At 46.5% G+C, this 19,041-nt stretch overlaps 1 protein-coding gene across 1 annotated transcript in view; it reads left to right on the top strand.

Moving 5' to 3' along the window:
• Window positions 1–10,271, top strand: part of SMIM35 (small integral membrane protein 35) — a 74,131-nt gene extending 63,860 nt beyond the window's left edge. The window contains exons 2-4 of the mRNA XM_065946135.1: window positions 8,059–8,175; window positions 9,448–9,481; window positions 10,172–10,271. Coding sequence (XP_065802207.1) covers window positions 8,059–8,175; window positions 9,448–9,481; window positions 10,172–10,271 — 251 coding nt within the window. The remainder of the gene's footprint in view (window positions 1–8,058; window positions 8,176–9,447; window positions 9,482–10,171) is intronic.
• Window positions 10,272–19,041: the final 8,770 nt, after the last annotated feature.

Raw genomic sequence — 19,041 nt, forward strand, 5'->3', positions numbered from 1 at the left:
TGTAAGTCTGGTAATCCTTGATTGGGTTCCAGACATTTTAAATTTTACCCTGCTGAGTGCAGATAGTTTTGTTTTTCTGTAAATATTCTGGGAAGTGGTTAAGTTTCTTGGAAAAAGTTTGGTCCCTTCTGGTCTTGCTGTGATGATGTGTTAGGTGAGTCCAGAACAGTGCTCTGTATGAGGCTAATTATTTCCCATTACTGAGGTAAGACCTTCCTGGGTTCTCTAGCCAATGCCCTGTGAATTATGAGTTCTGCCAGTCTAGGTTATGGGAACAGACACAGCTGTTAATATCAGCCCCATCTGAATGCTGAATACTGTTCCTGCTATTCTTTTTAGATGACTGTCTCTCCAGCTTCAGATAGTTTGTTCACACACATGATTGATCCATGCCTTAGTGAATACTTTAGGGGGATTCTCTGCACATCCCTGGGGTCCTCTTTGTATAGCGCTTACCTTCATCCTGTGAACTCCACTGTCTTGATCTTTCTAGACTGTCTCCTCAATCCACAATTTTTGATACGTTGTGTTTTCACTCCTATTTAGTTCTAAGTATTTTCGGTTTTCTATTGTGATATCTTCTTTTACCCATGAGATATGTAGATGTGTGTTATTTAATTTCCAAATATTGAGGAACTTTCCAGGGTTTTTTTAGACTTTCATTTCCACACAATTCTATGGTCAGTGAATATACTCCATATGATTTTAATCTTTTAGAGTTTATTAAAATTGTTTATAGTTTAGTACATGATCTATTTTGATGAATGTTTCATGTATACTTGAAAAAAATATATTCTAACAGATTTTGGATGTGTGTTCTATAAATGTCTACTGGATCAAGTTGGTTGATAGTGTTGTTTGTGTCTTCAATATGCTTGCTGATTTCATGTTCCATTAATTACTGAGAGAGGAGAGTTGGATTCTTTAATGACAATTAAGAATATAGTTTTTCTTTTAGTTATCCATTTTTTTTCTCTTGTTTTAAAGCTGTATAATAAAGATGCATGCACATTTGGGATTCCATTTTGATTAGTCAGTCTTTGTATTATTATGAAATGTCTTCTTTTATCCTTATTCAGCTTTCTTTTGATTATTTTTTGCATGATATATCTTTATCATTTACTTTTACCTTATATGTGACTGTGATCAGTTATAAGCCTTAGGACAACCAATATAAAATAAATGAAAGTGGTATAGCAAATAAATGACTTGATGAAAAAATTGACAAATAATTAAAAATTATAAAAATAAGTCAAAATTTTGGAGATGAAAAGTAAAATAACTGAAATTAGGAACACAAAGGATGGTTTAAGAGCCAGTTAGACACAGCTTAAGAGAGAATTAGTCAAATATGAAATAGGTGAGAAAAAATATCCAAGACTGAAGCACAGAATGAAAAAAATATGAAAAATGCAAAAACAACTTTATCATTAACATTAAACTCTTAAACCAAATTTTCAATAACATTCACAATATTCTCAGGCGTTTTACCTTATACAAAATGAACTTCTAAAAGCTTTACTTTGACTTCATGAATTAGATGGAAATATTGAGCCATTATTGAAATTAATTTAATTTTAATTAACTTAAATTAATTTCTTACAGAATATCAGCCATAATGCTATAACCAACATCTATCAAAATAAACAGTGAAAAGACAAAGACCTCATTCCATATATTTAGAAACTAAAAAGGCACTGCCAAAGAATTCATGGGTTAAAGAGAAAAATTCCAGTTGAAATGACAGAATATCTGAATTAGACACAGGTAAAAATGTTACATATCAAATCTGACAGAATGAAGCTAACGTGGTACTTAGAAATAAATTAGAGCATTAAATGTTGCTGTTGTTCAGTCGCTCAGTCGTGTCCAGCTCTTTGTGACCCCATGGACAGTAGCATGCCAAGTTTCCCTGTCTTTCACAATCTCCCAGAGTTCCCTCAAACTCATGTCCATTGAATTAGTAATACCATCCAACCAGCTCATCCTCTGTCATCTCCTTCTTCTGCCTTCAGTCTTTCTGAGCATCAGATGGCCAAAGTTGGAGCTTCAGCTTCAGCATCAGTCTTTCCAGTGAATATTCAGGGTTTGATCTCCTTGCAGTCCAAGGGACTATCAAGAGTCTTCTCCAGCAGCACAGTCCGAAAGCATCAATTCTTGGTGCTCTGTCTTCTTTATGGTCTTTATTATCTCCCTTGGCAGGACCCAAGACTCTCTTTGGGTCACAACCCTCTGTACTGTGTTGGAAACCCACCACATGCAATAAGCTCAACAATCATGGGTCACACCTCATTTCATTTCCTTCTTTCAGACATCACTATCTTGTACTACACTACCTTTCTCTGCTATTTTACATATTTGTTTGGGTTTCTAGTTATTTAAGATCAGAGAGCAAATCTGGCCTCCTTTATTCCATGGCAGCTGAAAGTAGAAGTAATCTGTCATTTTTATAAAGTTTGAAAACATGCAAAACAATGCCACATATATATCCCCCCTTTCTTTATATAAATAAATATGTATCGATATAGACATAGCTTGGGGAAAATGAACTAAGAGTATAAAAACCATGCATAGGGAAGCTGAACACCAAATTTGGGAGAAAAGTTACTTAGAGGGAGACGTAGGGGAAAACTACCCTGAAATTGAGATAATGAGCAAGAATGGCAAATTTTTAGAATTCTTTGAAGATTAGTAGTAGGCACAGGAATATTCACCATGTTTTTCTATATACTTCTTGGGTGCATGAAATATTTTATAATAAAAATTTAAAGGTATGCAAAAGGGAGAATAAGTAAAGAGTATTAGTTAAAGGGGTATTCTAGAAAGATAACGAGGTAAAATAGGATAGTAATTAAATGTGTCTGTAAGCCACTTCTAAGCCAGATGGCACTGCTGGGGGTGGGGACCAAATGGTAGCAAGCAGAAATAATACATATTCTCTCACCAGCCAGGTCTCGGCAGGCTGTGATTTACCTACTGGTGGTTTCCTATGGGTACTTTCTACTCCTGCAGAATTCTTTGATCAGTTCAGTTCAGTTGCTCAGTCGTGTCCAACTCTTTGCGACCCCATGGACTGCAGCACGCCAGGCTTCTCTGTCCATCACCAACTCCCAGAGACTACTCAAACTCACATTCATCGTGTTGGTGATACCATCCAACCATCTTATCCTCTGTTGTCTCCTTCTCCTCCTGCCTTCAATCTTTCCCAGCATCAGGGTCTTTTCCAATGAATCAGTTCTTCGCATCAGGTGGCCAAAATATTGGAGTTTCAGTTACAGCATCAGTCCTTCCAATGGTTATTCAGGACTGATTTTCTTTAGGATAGACTGGTTGGATCTCCTTGCAGTCCTAGAGACTCTCAAGAGTCTTCTCCAACACTACAGTTCGAAAGCATCAATTCTTCAGCACTCAGCTTTTTTCATAGTCCAACTCTCACATCCATGTATGACTACTGGAAAAACCATAGCTTTGACTTTGTTGGCAAAGTAATGTCTCTGCTTTTCAATATGCTGTCTAGGTTGCTCATAACTTTTCTTCCAAGGAGCAAGTGTCTTTTGATTTCATGGCTGCAGTCACCATCTGCAGTGATTTTGGAGACCAAGAAAATAAAGTCTCTCACTGTTTCCATTTTTTCCCATCTATTTGCCATGAAGTGATGGGACCGGATGCCATGATCTTAGTTTTCTGAATGTTGAGTTTTAAGCCAACTTTTTTACTCTCCTCTTTCACTTTCATCAAGAGGCTCTTTAGTTTTTCTTCACTTTCAGCCATAAGGGTGTCATCTGCATATCTGAGGTTATTGATATTTCTCTTTGATGGAACCCTTCAAAACCCCAGCTTCCATAAACACCACAATGTTACCACCATGCCTTGTTGAGTTATCTGTCCACCTGCCTCTGGACTTGAGTTCTTGGGTCACTGTCATGCTCTCTCTTATCCACATAGATGATCTCTCTCTGATTTTGGCCTCTCAGTATCTTGGTGGTGGTGGTGCTGCTGCTAAGTCGCTTCAGTCGTATCCGACTCTGTGTGACCCCATAGACGGCAGCCCACCAGGCTCCCCCGTCCCTGGGATTCTCCAGGCAAGAACACTGGAGTGGGTTGCCATTTCCTTCTCCAATGCATGAAAGTGAAAACTGAAAGTGAAGTCGCTCAGTCTTGGTGCTACTTCTCTTCAGTGGTCATCTCTTGCTTGGATCTTTCCAATAGCCTCCTGACTTGTCTCTCTTAATCATTGTCCCCTGCTGCATCTACCCTTAACATGGTAGCTGATGGAGTGGTCCTCTGAAAACCTCGTATCATGTCACTTCTCTGCTCAAAATACTCTGTCTTGCTCAAAGGAAAAACCAAAGTCCCCTATTGCCTTCACAGCACTGCAGTAATCTGGCTCCTTCCACCCCATCTCTTGCTGCTCTCCCCCATCCCTGTCCCTACGCATCATCTAGGACTCCCCGATGTGTCTAGCACCTGCTTGTTGTGCTCCTGCCTCAATTCATCCTGCTGCTCCCTCTTAGAAAGTTTTTACCTGATTGTCTACCTGGCTTGCTCTTTCTCTCACCAAAGTGTGGTTTTTCTCAATTGTCACATTTTATAGGTCTTTCCGATCCCTTTATTTAAAGCTACTCTCATTTTCATGAGGCATTCCATTTCTTCCTCTGCTTATCTCTTTCTCCCTAGTATATGTGGTCTTCCAATATAGTATAAAATTTATTTCTTAATTTTTTTTACTGACTGTCTCCCTCCACTGGAATATAATCTTCATGAAGACAGGGATTTTTTTGTTTTATTTATTGCTGTAATACAAACACCTGGAACAAGTGCCTGGCACAGAGAACATGCCATCAGTAGTTTTGAGGATCTCCGTTTCCTCCTTTACTCAGAGACTTAAGGGGTGAGGGAGAGGTGTATAGCCTGTTGTACCGGCCGTTCACCTGACACCCATGTGATGGCACTGGGCTTTGAGCGTCAGCTAGGCAGGGTGCCACAGAGGTGTCCCTAGGTCCCAGATGCTTAACTCCTTCAGGTCTGGAGAGCCCCTCTGTGACTTTCCCGCCTCTTGTCGCTCAGTCACGTCTGACTCTGCGACCCCATGGACTGTAGCCTACCAGTCTCCTCTGTCCATGGGGATTTCCAGGCAAGGGTACTGGCGTGGGTTGCCATTTCCTTCTCCAGAGGATCTTCCAAACCCAGGGATCGAACCCGGATCTCCCATATTGCAGGCATACACTTTACCGTCTGAGTCACCAGGGAAAAAATCATTTGATTGCTTCCATGCATAAAGGCAAAAGAAGGAGGTGGCAGAGGATGAGATGGTTAGATAGCATCACTGACTCAGTGGACATGAATTTGAGAAAACTCTGAGAGATAACGGAGGACAGAGAAGCCTGGTTGCTGTGGTCCACGGGGTTGCAGAGTTGGAAACGATCGAGTGAATGAACAACAGTAACAAAAGCATAAGAGGGCACAGCAACCCTTCAAGGCTGTCCAAGGCTCCGTCTGCCCAGGAGCTTGCTGGCACTCTCCTTACTGGGCTCTTGCTGTCTTTCTGGGACCCGGCCCAGCTCTCAGATACCACAACTGTTAAGAATTCTGTTGCCTCCCTGGGGATCCACTTCAGATCAGGGAATAAGGACTTTCTCTGTGGAGTCCGCTGACATCTTTTCAATTCTCCACCCCCACCCCTCCGCCCCATCTCTCACCTTACTTCACTTTCTCTCTTCCCCTCCCCCAGGCTGGAAATTTTTCCTTAGTATAACAAGAATGCTAATCTTGCTTCTGTTCATCTCTCATCTGTGTGGTGAATCCTTCCCATTTTTCTAAGGGCCTGGACTTTTGGAATCTAAAAATAGGAGGAGAGACACTATCTATCTGCATTTGGCTGCCAAACTCTCTCAGAGGATAACTTGAATGCTGTAATGGAAGAAGGGTCAGGGGCATGGGAGAGGGGAAGAGAGAGGGAAAGGCTTGGGTGGGGGAAATTGTGAAATACTTACTGAAGATGTGGTATATATACACAGTGGAATATTACTCAGCCATTAAAAGAATGAAATAAGGCTATTTGCAGCCACATGGATGGACCTGGAGAATGTCATACTGAGTGAAGTAAGTCAGAGAAGGAGAAATATTATATGACATCCCTTATATGTGGAATCTAAAAAGAAATAAACTTACTTACAAAACAGAAGGAGACTCACAGACTTAGAAAATGAATTCATGGTTGCCGGGCGAGGGGGAAGGGATGTAGTTAAGGACTTTGGGAAGATCATGTACACACTGCTGTATTTAAAATGGATAACCAACAGACACCTATTGTATATCACTCTGCTCAATGTTGTGTGCCAGCCTTGATGGGAAGGGTGTTTGGGGGAGAACGAATACATTGTATGCACGACTGAGTCCCTTCACTCTTCACCTGAAACTATCACGACATTGTTAATCGGCTGTACCCCAATACAAAATGTTTTGGCGTTAAAAATAAATAAATAAATAAAATTTTAAAAAAGAAGAAAAAACAAAAACAGCCTCATCACTTGATAGTAATGACAACAACAATAATGATGGTGGCGCTAGTGGTAAGGAATCCACCTGTCAATGCAGAAGACATAAGAGACACGAGTTCGATCCCTGGGTTGGGAAGATCCCCTGGAGAAGGATTTGGCAACCCACTCCAGTATTCTTGCCTGGAGAATTCCTTGGACAGAGGAGTCTGGCGGGCTACAGTGCAGGGGGTCACAAGGAGTCAGACATGACTGAGCACACAGGCAACATTCACTGAGCACTTCCTGCATGTCAGGGCCTCTCCCAAGTGCTCTGCGTGCAGCGTCTCCATTAATCACCACCGCAACTCCATGTGGACTTATGATTATGGTAGTTTTTCACCAGAGCAAATTGCAGTCTAGTGAGGGAGAGGGATTGACTCAGGTCCCACATTTTACAAATGACGGGTGTGGGCTTCGGACACAAGCCTGGTGTACACCAAAGGCTGTACCTCCTGGCTTCATAGAGCCTGAGGACACCAGGCCCTGTAGATGGGGAATTCATCCATTTTTCCACACTCCTGGCCCCTGCTCAGCAAGAGTGGGCTGTCCTTCCTCTTCCTGCCGTGCCCTGGGAAGGGCTGAATCATCCCCGTTTGCCCCCATGGTCAGCTTCTCCCTGCAAATCTGGCTTCCTACTCTGCTTCTGCTTCAGTAGGTTTCCAATCTCTCTCTCTTCTTCCTTCTCTTTGTCTCTTTTTCTCTGTGTGGCTTTACAAATAAAATATAAATTTAGCTGAGAGCTCATACCACAAAAAGGGAAGAAGTGATAAGTATAAGCAGCAAACAGAACCCAGGGGGTTAACACCCTGCTACCACACATGAAGGTTTTGTGGGGAGAGGACCGAGGATCTGTGTCTCTGCTCTCAGGGGCGTTCAGGCTGCCTTTCCTGCTTCCTGCAGAGATGTCCTGGGCTCCTCCCCAAAGAGCAGTGTCTTTATCAACAGGTAGAAAGCTGCAACTTCGGGAAGGTGTCCCAGCTCCAAAATATCTCTACTGTCAGAGGACTGCTACTTTGGAACAACAAGCTAAGCTAACTCTAAAAAAAAACAAAAACAAAAAACAGATATCAGCCATTGACATCTTGGTATAGCTGAGCTGAACCAGCTAGCCCAGATCCAGTCTTTTTTTTTTTTTTTTTAAAGATACAAGCACCTCAATGTGCAAAGCAGTGCTGTTTTTCCCCCTTTTTTGAAGATTTTTTTTGATGTAGACCATTTTTACCGTCTTTATTGAAATTGTTAGAGTATTACTTCATTTGCTTATGTTCTTGTTTTCTGGCCATGAGGCAAGTGGGAATCTTAGCTCCCTGACCAGGAATCGAACCCACACCCCTGAATTCGAAGGCAATGTTCTAGCCACTGGACTGCCAGGGAAGTCCCCAAGATCCAGATTCTTAGGGGACAGTCATTTTGATGGCAGTGAGGTGGGAGAAGAGGAAACTTGTAACAGGTGCAATCAGTTGAGTCCAGGGCTGCGGGAGGGCTCTGGGCAGCTGGGTGAGGCTGTGTGTCTCTGCAGGTGACGACTCCGTCAGCACCTTGGGCCTGATCCTCTGCGTGGGGCTGTCGCTGCTGCTCGTGTCCATCCTGGGCTACAGCCTGGCCAAGTGGTACCAGCGCGGGTACTGCTGGGAGGGTGAGTGAGCGCCGGACCGTGTTGCCCCAGCTCAGCCCAGCCCCTCCTCTTCTGTGGCATTTGGCCAGGCCAGATGGGGCAGCAAACTCTTTAGAATGGTGTCATGCAAAAATATTTCCTGTGGCGGTGGTGGTTGAAGACTTGGGTGGGGTGGCTAAGCCCTTGAGACGGCGGGGGTAGGGTACTGGGGCCTTTATTGAATGGGGGGCTCTTCCCACACCCAGCAAGCAGTCAGCTTCCTCCTCCCTCAGAACTCACAGGAGTCTATCTCCCAGGCCTGTGTGGGCCCCAAGGCCAAGGGCGATGGGCTAGACCAGCCAAGTTCCAGGTGTCTTTTCTACCCCTGGCTCCTTGTCCTCTCTTTCCCTGCCTGTGTGTCTCGGGGCCTTCTCCTAAGCTTGCAGATGCTTCAGCCCACTGGACATCTCCTGGAATTTGCTGGGGGTGCCCCCAACTCTGATTCACATCTGCACTTCCCATAGGACCCAGGAGAGCTGGGAGGGCATACTAGAGTCCTGGGGGCTTACCAGATGGTGCTGGTGATAAAGAACCTGCCTGCCAATGCAGGAGACATAAGAAACATGGGTTCCATCCCTGGGTCAGGAAGATCCCTGGAGGACGGCACAGTGACCATTTCCAGTATTCTTGCCTGGAGAATCCTGTGGACAGAAGAGCCTGGTGGGCTACAGTCCATAGGGTTGCAGAGAGTCGGACATGGTTGAAGTGACTTACCACGCACTAGAGTCCCAGCGAGCAGAGAACATTTCCTGGATCTGCAATTAAATTCAACAGCTTCCACGGATGTTTGTTGAGCACTTACTATGTGCCAATGTACTTGTGCCTAATATGATTTTTAAAAAAAATTCTATGTGAAGATGAAATTCTTAGTCTCTGTGTTTTTTTTTTGTTGTTGTTGTTTGTTTGTTTTTAACAGAAGATATGAGGTTAGAGCCACAGAGTTGGGAAGTGGTGGAGTCTGGATTCCAGCCTCCTTCCCAGAGTCATTAGCGCCCTTGATGGAGAGATCCCCAGTGGCAGGATCTATGCTCAAAGAGCTGGTGTTTCTGTCTAGAAATAAGAGAATGTATCCATGAGTTTGGAGCAGGAAGAAGACACTGAAGGAGCCTGGGAAACTTCCATGACATCCTGAGGCCCAGCCTAGCCACCCCACACCTCCCAGACAGGTGTGAGGGAGGAACACATGCTCCCAGGAGAGTGGTGGGTCACTCTCCCTGGAGGTACCAACCCTTTCTTTTCTGATTGTCTTTCTAGGGCCTAATTTTGTCTTCAACTTGTACCAAATCCGGTGAGTAGATTCAGGACAGATCGGGGGTGGGATGGGGGTTGGGGGCTATGTATGCTTGAGAAAGAATCAAAGATGGAGCTCAAACTTATTACTTCCCTTCCCTGTCTCCTCTCCATGTCTCTGAGCAAGCAAGAGAAAATGATGGAGCAGGGTCAGTGTAGAAATTTCCATGACGGAAAACTTGAACACAGACAGGACATGGAAGATACTAATGACAGTGATCTACTTAGCATTCACCCCTGGGCGGGCATCATCCATTCATTTGTTCACTCACCCACCCTTTATTCAGTAAAGATTCTATTGCAGTAGGTATTGTGGCATTAGTTTCTAAGGGTACAAAGATAACTGTGTCTTTAAGCTGCCCATGGTGGACACCTGCCTGGTTACAGATATAATCTCAGACATAACATGCTGTCCAAAGAGAGGGGCAAATGAAGACAATCGGGGATTAAGGGAGTGTCCTGAGTTATTGCAAGAAGTTTCAGAAAGTCTTCCTGTGATAAGTCATCTCATCTGGTCTCTGCCACAAACCAGGCCCGCTTCTCATCTGGCCCGGGGATTGGGTAACTCTCATTCTGGAAAATAAGTCAGCGAGTCAGTGAGTCACTGCCAGAAGTTCTTCCCATGCTCTGGTCCCAGAGAGAGATCAGGTTCTCAGCCCCAGTAACTTGATTGGATGGTCTTTCTTAGGAACCTGAAGGATCTGGAGATGGGTCCTCCCTTCACCATCAGTGGCCACATTAGCAGTTCAGATGGAGGCTACATGAAGTTCTCAGACAGGCTGGTCTGATGAGGGGAGTGTCAACTTTCTGGAGCCCCCAGAGAGGTGAGTAGAACATTGGTGAACTCCTGATGTCCCAGCGAGTCTGATGTCCCAGTGTGTTCCTCCGGTGGTCCAGGCACCCAAGCCTAGCACCAAAGATGGCTTGGAACCCACAGATGATTTGGTTCATCCTCTGGGGAGTGAGTGCTGTAGGAGATGATCTTGGGAGCAAAGACACAGGATCATGCTGTCCCTGCCTCTTGATCCTTTTACTCGTGTCCGCCTGATCCATGCCTTTCTTTCCATTTTAATCAGATGGAAGTTTTTAGAATGGAGCTTTCAATCTCAACCCTTTGCTCTGAGATGAAGGCTTCAGATGGCCACCCTCTCCAAGAAGCGTCACTGTAGAACTTCTGAATTTGCTGAACTTTCTAAGCCCAGGAGCTGTCCCGGCTTCCTGGCTAGTGAACCCCATGATCACACCTTTCCTCGCCTGCCTTCAAGCCCATCCCTCTTTGTATCACAGTTGCTTTCTCCCGTCTAAACACTTTCTCCTTCCAGCAGTCCCTCATGGACCCTCAGTTTGGTTTCCTCTCTCATCTCCACATAGGACCCCACACTCAGCTTCTCTATATGTTTTTCTCTCTACCCAGATATGATGGTTCAGAGCAGCAGTCCCCAATCTATTTGACATCAGGGACCAGTTTAGTGGAAGATGATTTTTCCACAGATGGGCATGGGGGATGGTTTCGAGATGATTCAAGCATATTACATTTATTGTGCAATTTATCTCTATTATTAGTACATCAGTTCCACCTCAGATCATCAGGCTTTAGACCCCGGAAGCTAGGGAGCCCTGCTTTAGAGGAATCCTTTCCAAAACTCATTTCTTTGTCATGTTCCCTTATCTTTTTCGGCAGGAGGAGGTTCCTGGCTCAAAATTCGCCCCTCTTGGGCTCCCCTGCCTTCAACCCCTGGATCTTCAAGGCCTGGCCTGGCCCCTCTTGTGAACACTGAGGAGTCTTCTCTTGGGACACCCCAGCCTGCAGCATGAGAGTCCCCGGGAGAGTCAGACCTCTGGGAACAGAGTCTGTGAAGTCACAGCGGCTTTCTCACAGAAACCAAGAGATGGCCATTTCCTGAGGAGGAGGGGCTGGTTCCTGGGGTCCCCCTGAGTCTGTGCCCACAGGTTCCAGGTGCCCTGGAGAGCAGAGCCCTCCCAGCTGGGCGGCGTGGGTGGGGCTTGGAGATTCCAGAGGGGAGCTCTCCATTGGGCATCCCCGGTCACTTCCCCTGGGGGACTGACACCAGGGTCAGAAAGCCTGTCATATCCTCCATGGAAGTCATGTGGGAGGAAGGGTCATTCCAGAAGCTTTTAAACCTTCCTACCAGAAGCCAACTTCCCCTCAGAGCTGTCTACTGAGCTTAGGCCTTGACTCTGCCCTGCCCCCCTCTGCCCTTTGTTCTGGCACTTTCCACAAGTCCCCCCACCTCACTCCACAACCCCTCATGCCCTCCCACTCATCTGTCCACCACCTGTGTCTGTTTCGCTTGCTACTGACCAGCCTCTGTGCCTCCCAGACAATTTTGAGGGCAGTGCTGAGAATAGTCTAGAAACATGTTCTTATTTTTAGGTTCCTGTGATGGGGAGGGCCTGGTGTAGATAGCTGTCTCTCCCATGTTCTCCATTTCCTGTGCAAGGCCTGCCTGGTAATGTGGAAAATGGACTAGAAATGGTGAGAATGGGGGAAGAGGAACATAGATTAGCCTGAAATAAACCAGATAATGCACATGGGAAATCAACAATCAAGTATAGCTTAGTGGACAGGAGAACAGTTTGTTCATGAATCATTACTCCTTCCTCCCATCTATACCCTACTGGACCTGAGGTGGGACCCAAACTAGGATGTCAGCTTGCATGCTAAGCTGCTTCAGTTGTGTCTGACTCTGTGCGATCCATGGACTGTAGCCTGCCAGGCTCCTGTCCTTGGGATTTTCCAGGCAAGAATACTGGAAGGGGTTGCTGTTTCCTTCTCCAGGGGATCTTCCCAACCCAGGAATCGAACCTGCGTCTTCTGCATTGGCAGATGGGTTCTTTACCACTAGCGCCACCTGGGAAGCCCCGGGATGTCAATTTAGTAGGTACTTTATGCAGCGTTGTTCAGTCCAGAGGGACTGAATTCCTGGGGCAACTGTGGATGGAGCAGGGTCTAATGGGGGCCCTGCCACTGCTGAAAACAGCAGTTAGAGCTACCAGCCACTGGTCTCCCTGACGATGTCCCAGAACAAGGCTAAAAATATACAGAGGCCCAGGACCGTAATAGGTGAGGAGAAAAGTCACATTTGTCCTCCTGTCTTCTCTTTTCTGAAGCCTGGTTTCTTTCTTGCTTTGGATTCTAACAGATTGACTTGCCAGGGCCTGGGGGCCATTCTCCCGACAGAGCCAGACTGTGACTTAATAAGCCAAGTCTCTGCCTTTGGAGGTCTTCAGCTGGGCCCCAACTCCTCTATTCCTGGGTAGGTGGAGGTGGGGAGGGGCTCCCTAGACTCTGGATCCCTCCCTTCCTTGAAGGCCCATTGGGAGAGATGGGGGAGGGGCTATAGGCTAACATGGTGTCCTTCCTCCTTGCATTTCAGTTCTGAGGGCTGAGCCGCATTGCTTAACCCAAGGGGGTGTCCAGTCTCAACAAGCGTTCAGCTGTGCCCTGCTCAGTGTGGATCCTGGGTCTGCAGCCCCGGCAGGGCCTCCCTAACCCCTGAAAGTGCCCAGAACTCAGCAACCTGGGGAAACCTCACAGGCTAGGGTCCAGAGCCTAGGTGGTCTTGGTCCCAGGTTTGATGGCTTCAGGTAGGGAGACAGCGACAGCTACCAAAGGCTGGGAGAATGGAGGGTATTTCCTATCCTGGGGAGCGGAACTGAGATTGGGCCACTTCCTCTTTTTGGGCCCTCTGACGTGTTCCTTGTCCTCTCTGCCTCCCCCTCGTTTTCCTGACTTCCGTTGTCTGACTGGCTAGTGCAGCTTTCTTTACCCTGGACTCTACATGTTTCTATTGGGGGCAGATTCTGGCCCATTCAGAAATGGCTGATGTCTAGAAATCTGGCTCCAAGTCTGGTTATTTACTGGACACCTGACCCACGGCGATGCCAGCACCACCCCCGCCACCCAGGCCCTCCCCTTCCTCGTAACTATTCTTCACCTCCCTGGCCCCAGGAGCCAGGAGGCAGTCATGGAGAGCCTGCAGTTCCGTGGACTGGCCGTTCCCAGGCCACTGACTGCCACCCTGTTCCTCTTTGGAGTCTTTCCAAGGCTGTTCTCCTACCTACAATGCCTTCTCCCCCAGACCCCCACCCCCGGCCACATCCAGTCTCCATGGTTGGCTCAAGTCTCATCTTTCCTATAACTTCCCTTGGACTCTAGACTTGATGCCACCCAAGCAGGCGAGGTTATGTCCCACAGGTTTTTAGTAACCGTTAAAAGTAGAGTCAATAGGAGGTGCTTATAAATGCCAGCTGAGTGGAAGGAAACACCCACTGTGGCCACAGAAGCCTGTCTGGTGCTTATAGATAAAGATGCCCAGGAGACATGAGGAAGAGAAGAAACTGCTCATACAGTGCAGAGTCTGCAGAGTCCAGTGCACTTCCACATACGCTGTGTCTTGAGCCTGGCGGCAATCTTGTGACATGGAGATGATTATTGGTCCCATTTTACAAACAGAGAGATTGATGCTCAGAGAGTTGGTATTCTTTGCCTAAGGCTGCACAGCCAGCAACTGACAGAGTCAAGGCATCACGGATAAAGCCCGACCTCAGGGCTTGGGGGGAGGAACGCTGTAGAACAGGGTCTGGTGTAGAACCTGTCCTGCCACGCTATGTGGTCATGGGCTGTCACTTCACCATCCTGGGATTAAATTTCAGCATCTGGCATTTGAGGGACTACTTCAAGACTCCTCTCTTTTACTTGAAGCAGAAAAAGAGTCTTTTCTTTTTTTTTCAAATCTCTGGGCTCTCTGAGAACTGGGCCGTAAAGAAAGCAGAATGCTGAAGAATTGATGCCTTTAAACTGTGGTGCTGAAGAAGACTCTTGAGAGTTCCTTGGACACCAAGGAGATCATACCAGTCAATCTTTAAAGGAAACCCTGAATATTCATTGGAAGGACTGATGCTGAAGGTGAAGCTCCAATACTCTGGCCACCTGATGCGAAGAGCGACTCATTGGAAAAGACCCTGAGGCTTGGAAAGACTGAGGGCAGGAGGAGAAGAGGGCAACAGAGGATGAGAGGGCTGGATGGCATCACTGATGCAATGGACATGAACTTGGGCAAGCTCTGGGAGATGGCGAGGGACAGGAAAGCCTGGCATGCTGCGGTCCATGGAGTCATAAAGAGTCAGACGTGACTGGGCGACTGAATGACGACTCTGTGTTTAGTGCCACAGGAGCTGGTACTTAGTGGGCACACCATGATCTGAGCAGCTGCCTGTAGCAGAAAAGAGAAGAGAAAACTCCCTGGGGCTCTCCATTGTCTTCTCTGGGAGTGACAGCACTGCTTTCCCAGTTTAATCCCAGCTCCTCTGTGGTTGGCTGAGGGCTGCAGTGAGCGTTGCTTATCTTTTGGAGTCTTCTGCCAGGAAGAGCCAGTTGCGTGTGGCCCTGGTGGCTGGCCACTCCCATCCAGGCTGGATTCTCCAGAGGTGAGCTTTTGCACTCTCCTTAGTGGGTTCTGACTTCCTGTATCTGAAGAGCCTGGGCAGTACTATATCTCATGACCACTGACCGAAAATGCCCTGCAGGCTCATTTCACACACAACTTCTTGCCAACAAGAGCTTACTCAGGTGTTCAGGCATCCGGATCCATTGTGGACTTTGAAAAAGGAAAAAGATGGAAAATCATCAGCATTATCATAAACTGTGCTTCCAACTAAATGAATGTGTCCTGTTATAGCACGTGCAGAGTCAAGGAAAATTATGTTCCTTCTTTTCTGGTGGCTCAATGGTAGAAGAACCCACCTGCAATGCAGGAGATGTGAGTCATGAAGATTCCCTGGAGTAGGAAATGGCCACACATTCCAGTATTCTTGCCTGGAGAATCCCAAGGACAGAGGAGCCTGGCGAGCTACAGTCCATGGGGTCATAAAGAGTTGAATACGACCTAACAACTAAACCATCACAGTTTAGTGCGTTTCATACACAAAGAGGCACGTACAAAGTGTAGTGATGACTCTCTAACTCAGGAGGTGGCAGCTGAAAGGTGATGGCTGCAGTTCCCTTAGACCCTGGTAGTTTAGGATCCTAAATATTACTCCGTCTTTCCTTTGACCCTGGCTAAGACCGGAGAGCGCTGAAGACTGGACCATTTCCAACATGTCCCTTCTTGAGCAGGAAGGTCAAACACTAACATGTGCCTCGAATCAGGGCAAGACAGGGACTTCAATGCACTGTCTCATTTCATCCGCCCCGTCTCTCAGGTGAGGGAACAGAGGCTCAGGGTCTGGTGCAATGATTTGCTTCAGACCAGGCAAGACTGTATTTTCTCTGTAACTCTTCCTCACTTTTAGCCTCTGCCCAAGCTAGCAGCTCTCTGAGATCCCTGACCCCCAAGGAAGCAGGCCCCTCCTTCTGGTCTCTCATCTCTTTTCCAGCCCCCTGGTGTGCTGAGAAGGGCTTCTCAGAACCCGGGGCTCTCCAGACCCTGCCCTCAGCTCTGAGCTTCTAATCATCAGCCCATTCCTCAATCTTTCTTTCATTTTTTATACCCCCTGTCACCTCCAAATCATCAAATTCTGCTCACTTTTTTTTTTAACTTAAAGCAAGATTTTTTAAAAATATAATTTTATTTTATTTATTTATTCTTCGCTGTTTGTTGCTGTGTGGGCTTCTCTCTAGTTTCAGGGAGAGGAGGCTACTCCGTAGTTGTGGTGTGCGGGCTTCTCAATGGTGGCTGCTCTTTTTGTGGAGCACAAGCTCTGGGGCGTGCGGGCTACAGTAACCGCAGCTCATGAATTCTAGAGCACAGGCTTAATAGTTGTGGCTCATGGGCTTAGCTGCTCCATGCCATGTGGGATCTTCCTGGACCAGGAGTGGAACCCATGTCTCCTGCATTGGCAGGCGGAATCTTTACCACTGAGTCACCAGCGAAGCCCAATTCTGCCCATTCTTTATGTCAGCTCAATTTTCACTTCTCCAGAGAAACTCCTTCAAGACCTATAGATCTCCTTGTCTTTTAGTTCTTAATTCCAGATACTCTCCTGTAACCTAATTATTGATCATTCCTTTGTATTCATTTATTCTTGCAACTTCTATAACAGGTCAAGAACTGTGCTAGGCACCATGAGGGAATACATTCCCTCTTAAGATTAACCTCACTCTCCCCTATTTGATGGGTATTTCTTGCCAGCAAAATTCAGATCTTATACCTTTTCTGAGTTCTTTATGGTGTCTTATACAGCTCTGGCCATAGCCAGTGAATTCTCAGGAAATTATGTTAAGGACTCTTAGCCTCCTCAGGGAATCTTGGTTGTTGCTTCATCCCTGGTTCAATCCTGGGTGCTCTGAAAAACCAGAACTTTTGCTTTTGTCTTCCCAACCTCAACCCTTTGATCATCTACCGACACAGATCTGGAGAAAGTGTAGATCTTCTATTTAAGTTTTTCTATTTGAGGATTAAACTAAGGGATGGCCAAACCCATGAAGAAGCTGGGCAGGTGAGGAGGGGGCTGTGAACTCCTATAGCTTCCTTTTCAGTTATAAAGACTAGCTCCATGCCAGTGTCTCTGGTGCTCCTTTCTCTGGCCCAGGGTTCTGAGAACCTCGAAGTAGGAGCAGATGGGTCTCTCAATACTGTATTTTTAAAAGTGCTTAGTGATCAAAAAACCATCTAGAAGCAGTGATATTTAAGCAGTTCTAGTACAAAACAGGAAGCCAGTGGCCTGGTGAATTCTCACACTTAGGGACCAGAAGTGAAAATATTCTGCCTGCCCAGAGCAACAGCAGGTCAACAAAACAACAGGTGTGGTGGCGCTGGAGGCCCCGCCAGACTCCCTGTCTCCTGGGTTGTCCCTGCAGAGCCTTGGGGGCTGCCTCCCCTTCTCCAAAGCTTAGGAGGAGGTTTCTCATACACAGGCAGAGGGCCATGGGGAGGGAGAGGAGTGGAAAATGTAAGAAGCCTCACCTTCGGGTCTGGCCCCAGTAGCTGGTAGGCCCCAGGTGCCTTGTTTGTAATAAGGTTGCCGCTGGACTTGAGGATTCTGAGGTCCCCTCCAGCTGCAAGGCTGTTTCAGAGTGTGGGTGACTTTAGTTCCACGGGGCTGGGGGAGGGGGGCAGGGGAGGAGGTAGGCAGAGACACCTGAATGTGTTATATATGTGTGCTTGCGTGTGTGTGCTGCAGACGTGAGCCAAGGAAGAGAGGGATCATGTCTTGTTGCCTGCTGTATTCCCAGAAAGCCTGCCCATGACTAGTGCTCAATGAATGTTTGCTGAAGGGGTGAATGGCTGCCTGCTCAATGTTTTCACAGTCCCCTACCTTGCTTCCTGACCACATCCCCTTGCTCTAGGCTTCCTGTTTAGTCTGTAGACCTGAGTACCTTCAATACCTAAAAGCTATAGGGTGAAAATAGCAGGGAAGGGAGTAATCATGGTATAATGTGACTAAAACAAGAAGATGATAAGCCTGAAAATAAAATCAAATTTATGTACAGCCTGCTTTCTTTTTGGTGCTGTCTAATGTCTGCCAAGTATCCATTCAGCCCCAGGCTACTGTTACCACCATTACTATCTCATGTTTGGATATAATATTTTTTGACATCTTTCACATGCATTTCTCTGTGAAGAAATCATTTGTTCAGGTGTTCAGTTATTCATCAAAAATGTGTTGAACACCTAGGCTATATATTAGCTACTGGTTTAGCATGAAGGATACAGAGATAAACCAAGAGGAGTCTCTGTCTCCAAGAGCTCATGCTGAAATGAGTACTGAATGTTGTATGCACAATGAGAGCAGTGTGCCCAGTGCATACATGAGAGGAGTCAGATTGAAGAATATTCTCTCCATTTGGCAGATGAGAAGACTGGGGCCCAGAGGTAACAAAATACTATTAAGCTAGGGCTTCCCTGGTGGCTCAGACGGTAAAGAGTCTGCCTGCAGTGCGGGAGACCCAGCTTCGATTCCTGGGTCAGGAAGATCCCCTGGAGAAGGAAACCCACTCCAGTATTCTTGCCTGGAAAATCCCATGGAAGGAGAAGCCTGGAAGGCTGCAGTCCTTGGGGTCGCAAAGAGTCGAATGTGACTGAATGACTTCACTTTCAGGTTCAGGTGAGGGTAGAACCCAGGTCTCCTGAATCCGTTCCATTCCTAAGCACTCTTTATACTCCCTGGGTTATTGCCTCTTTCCTTTTACCCTTGGGGCATCTCTAGACCAACCACCTTGCCTTGGAAGCCTGTCCATGCAGCCTGAGGGGACAGATGGACACTTCTGCCATATGAGTGTCTTGCTTTCTTCACTCTGTTACATCATGCTGCAGCACTTGTTCTGCTACATGTGTGGTCTCTTTGTCCCCCGTTTGAATTGTGGGCTCAGATCTTACAATATTTCAAGTTTTGGGAGAGTCTCCCAACCTCACTTAGCATCATCTAATAAACTGTGTATTTTACTCCTTTCAATTCAGTCCAACAAATGTGCATTGAACACTCTAGCTGGACCAAATGCCCCTGCCATGACCCCCATGCATATCTCCATCACAGCAGGTTCAGCTGATGCCTCTTATGACCCCGTACATCTTCCTGGCTCCACCCCTAATTCTG

Source organism: Muntiacus reevesi, chromosome 9, assembly GCF_963930625.1.
Source record: "Muntiacus reevesi chromosome 9, mMunRee1.1, whole genome shotgun sequence".
Lineage (NCBI taxonomy): Eukaryota > Metazoa > Chordata > Mammalia > Artiodactyla > Cervidae > Muntiacus > Muntiacus reevesi.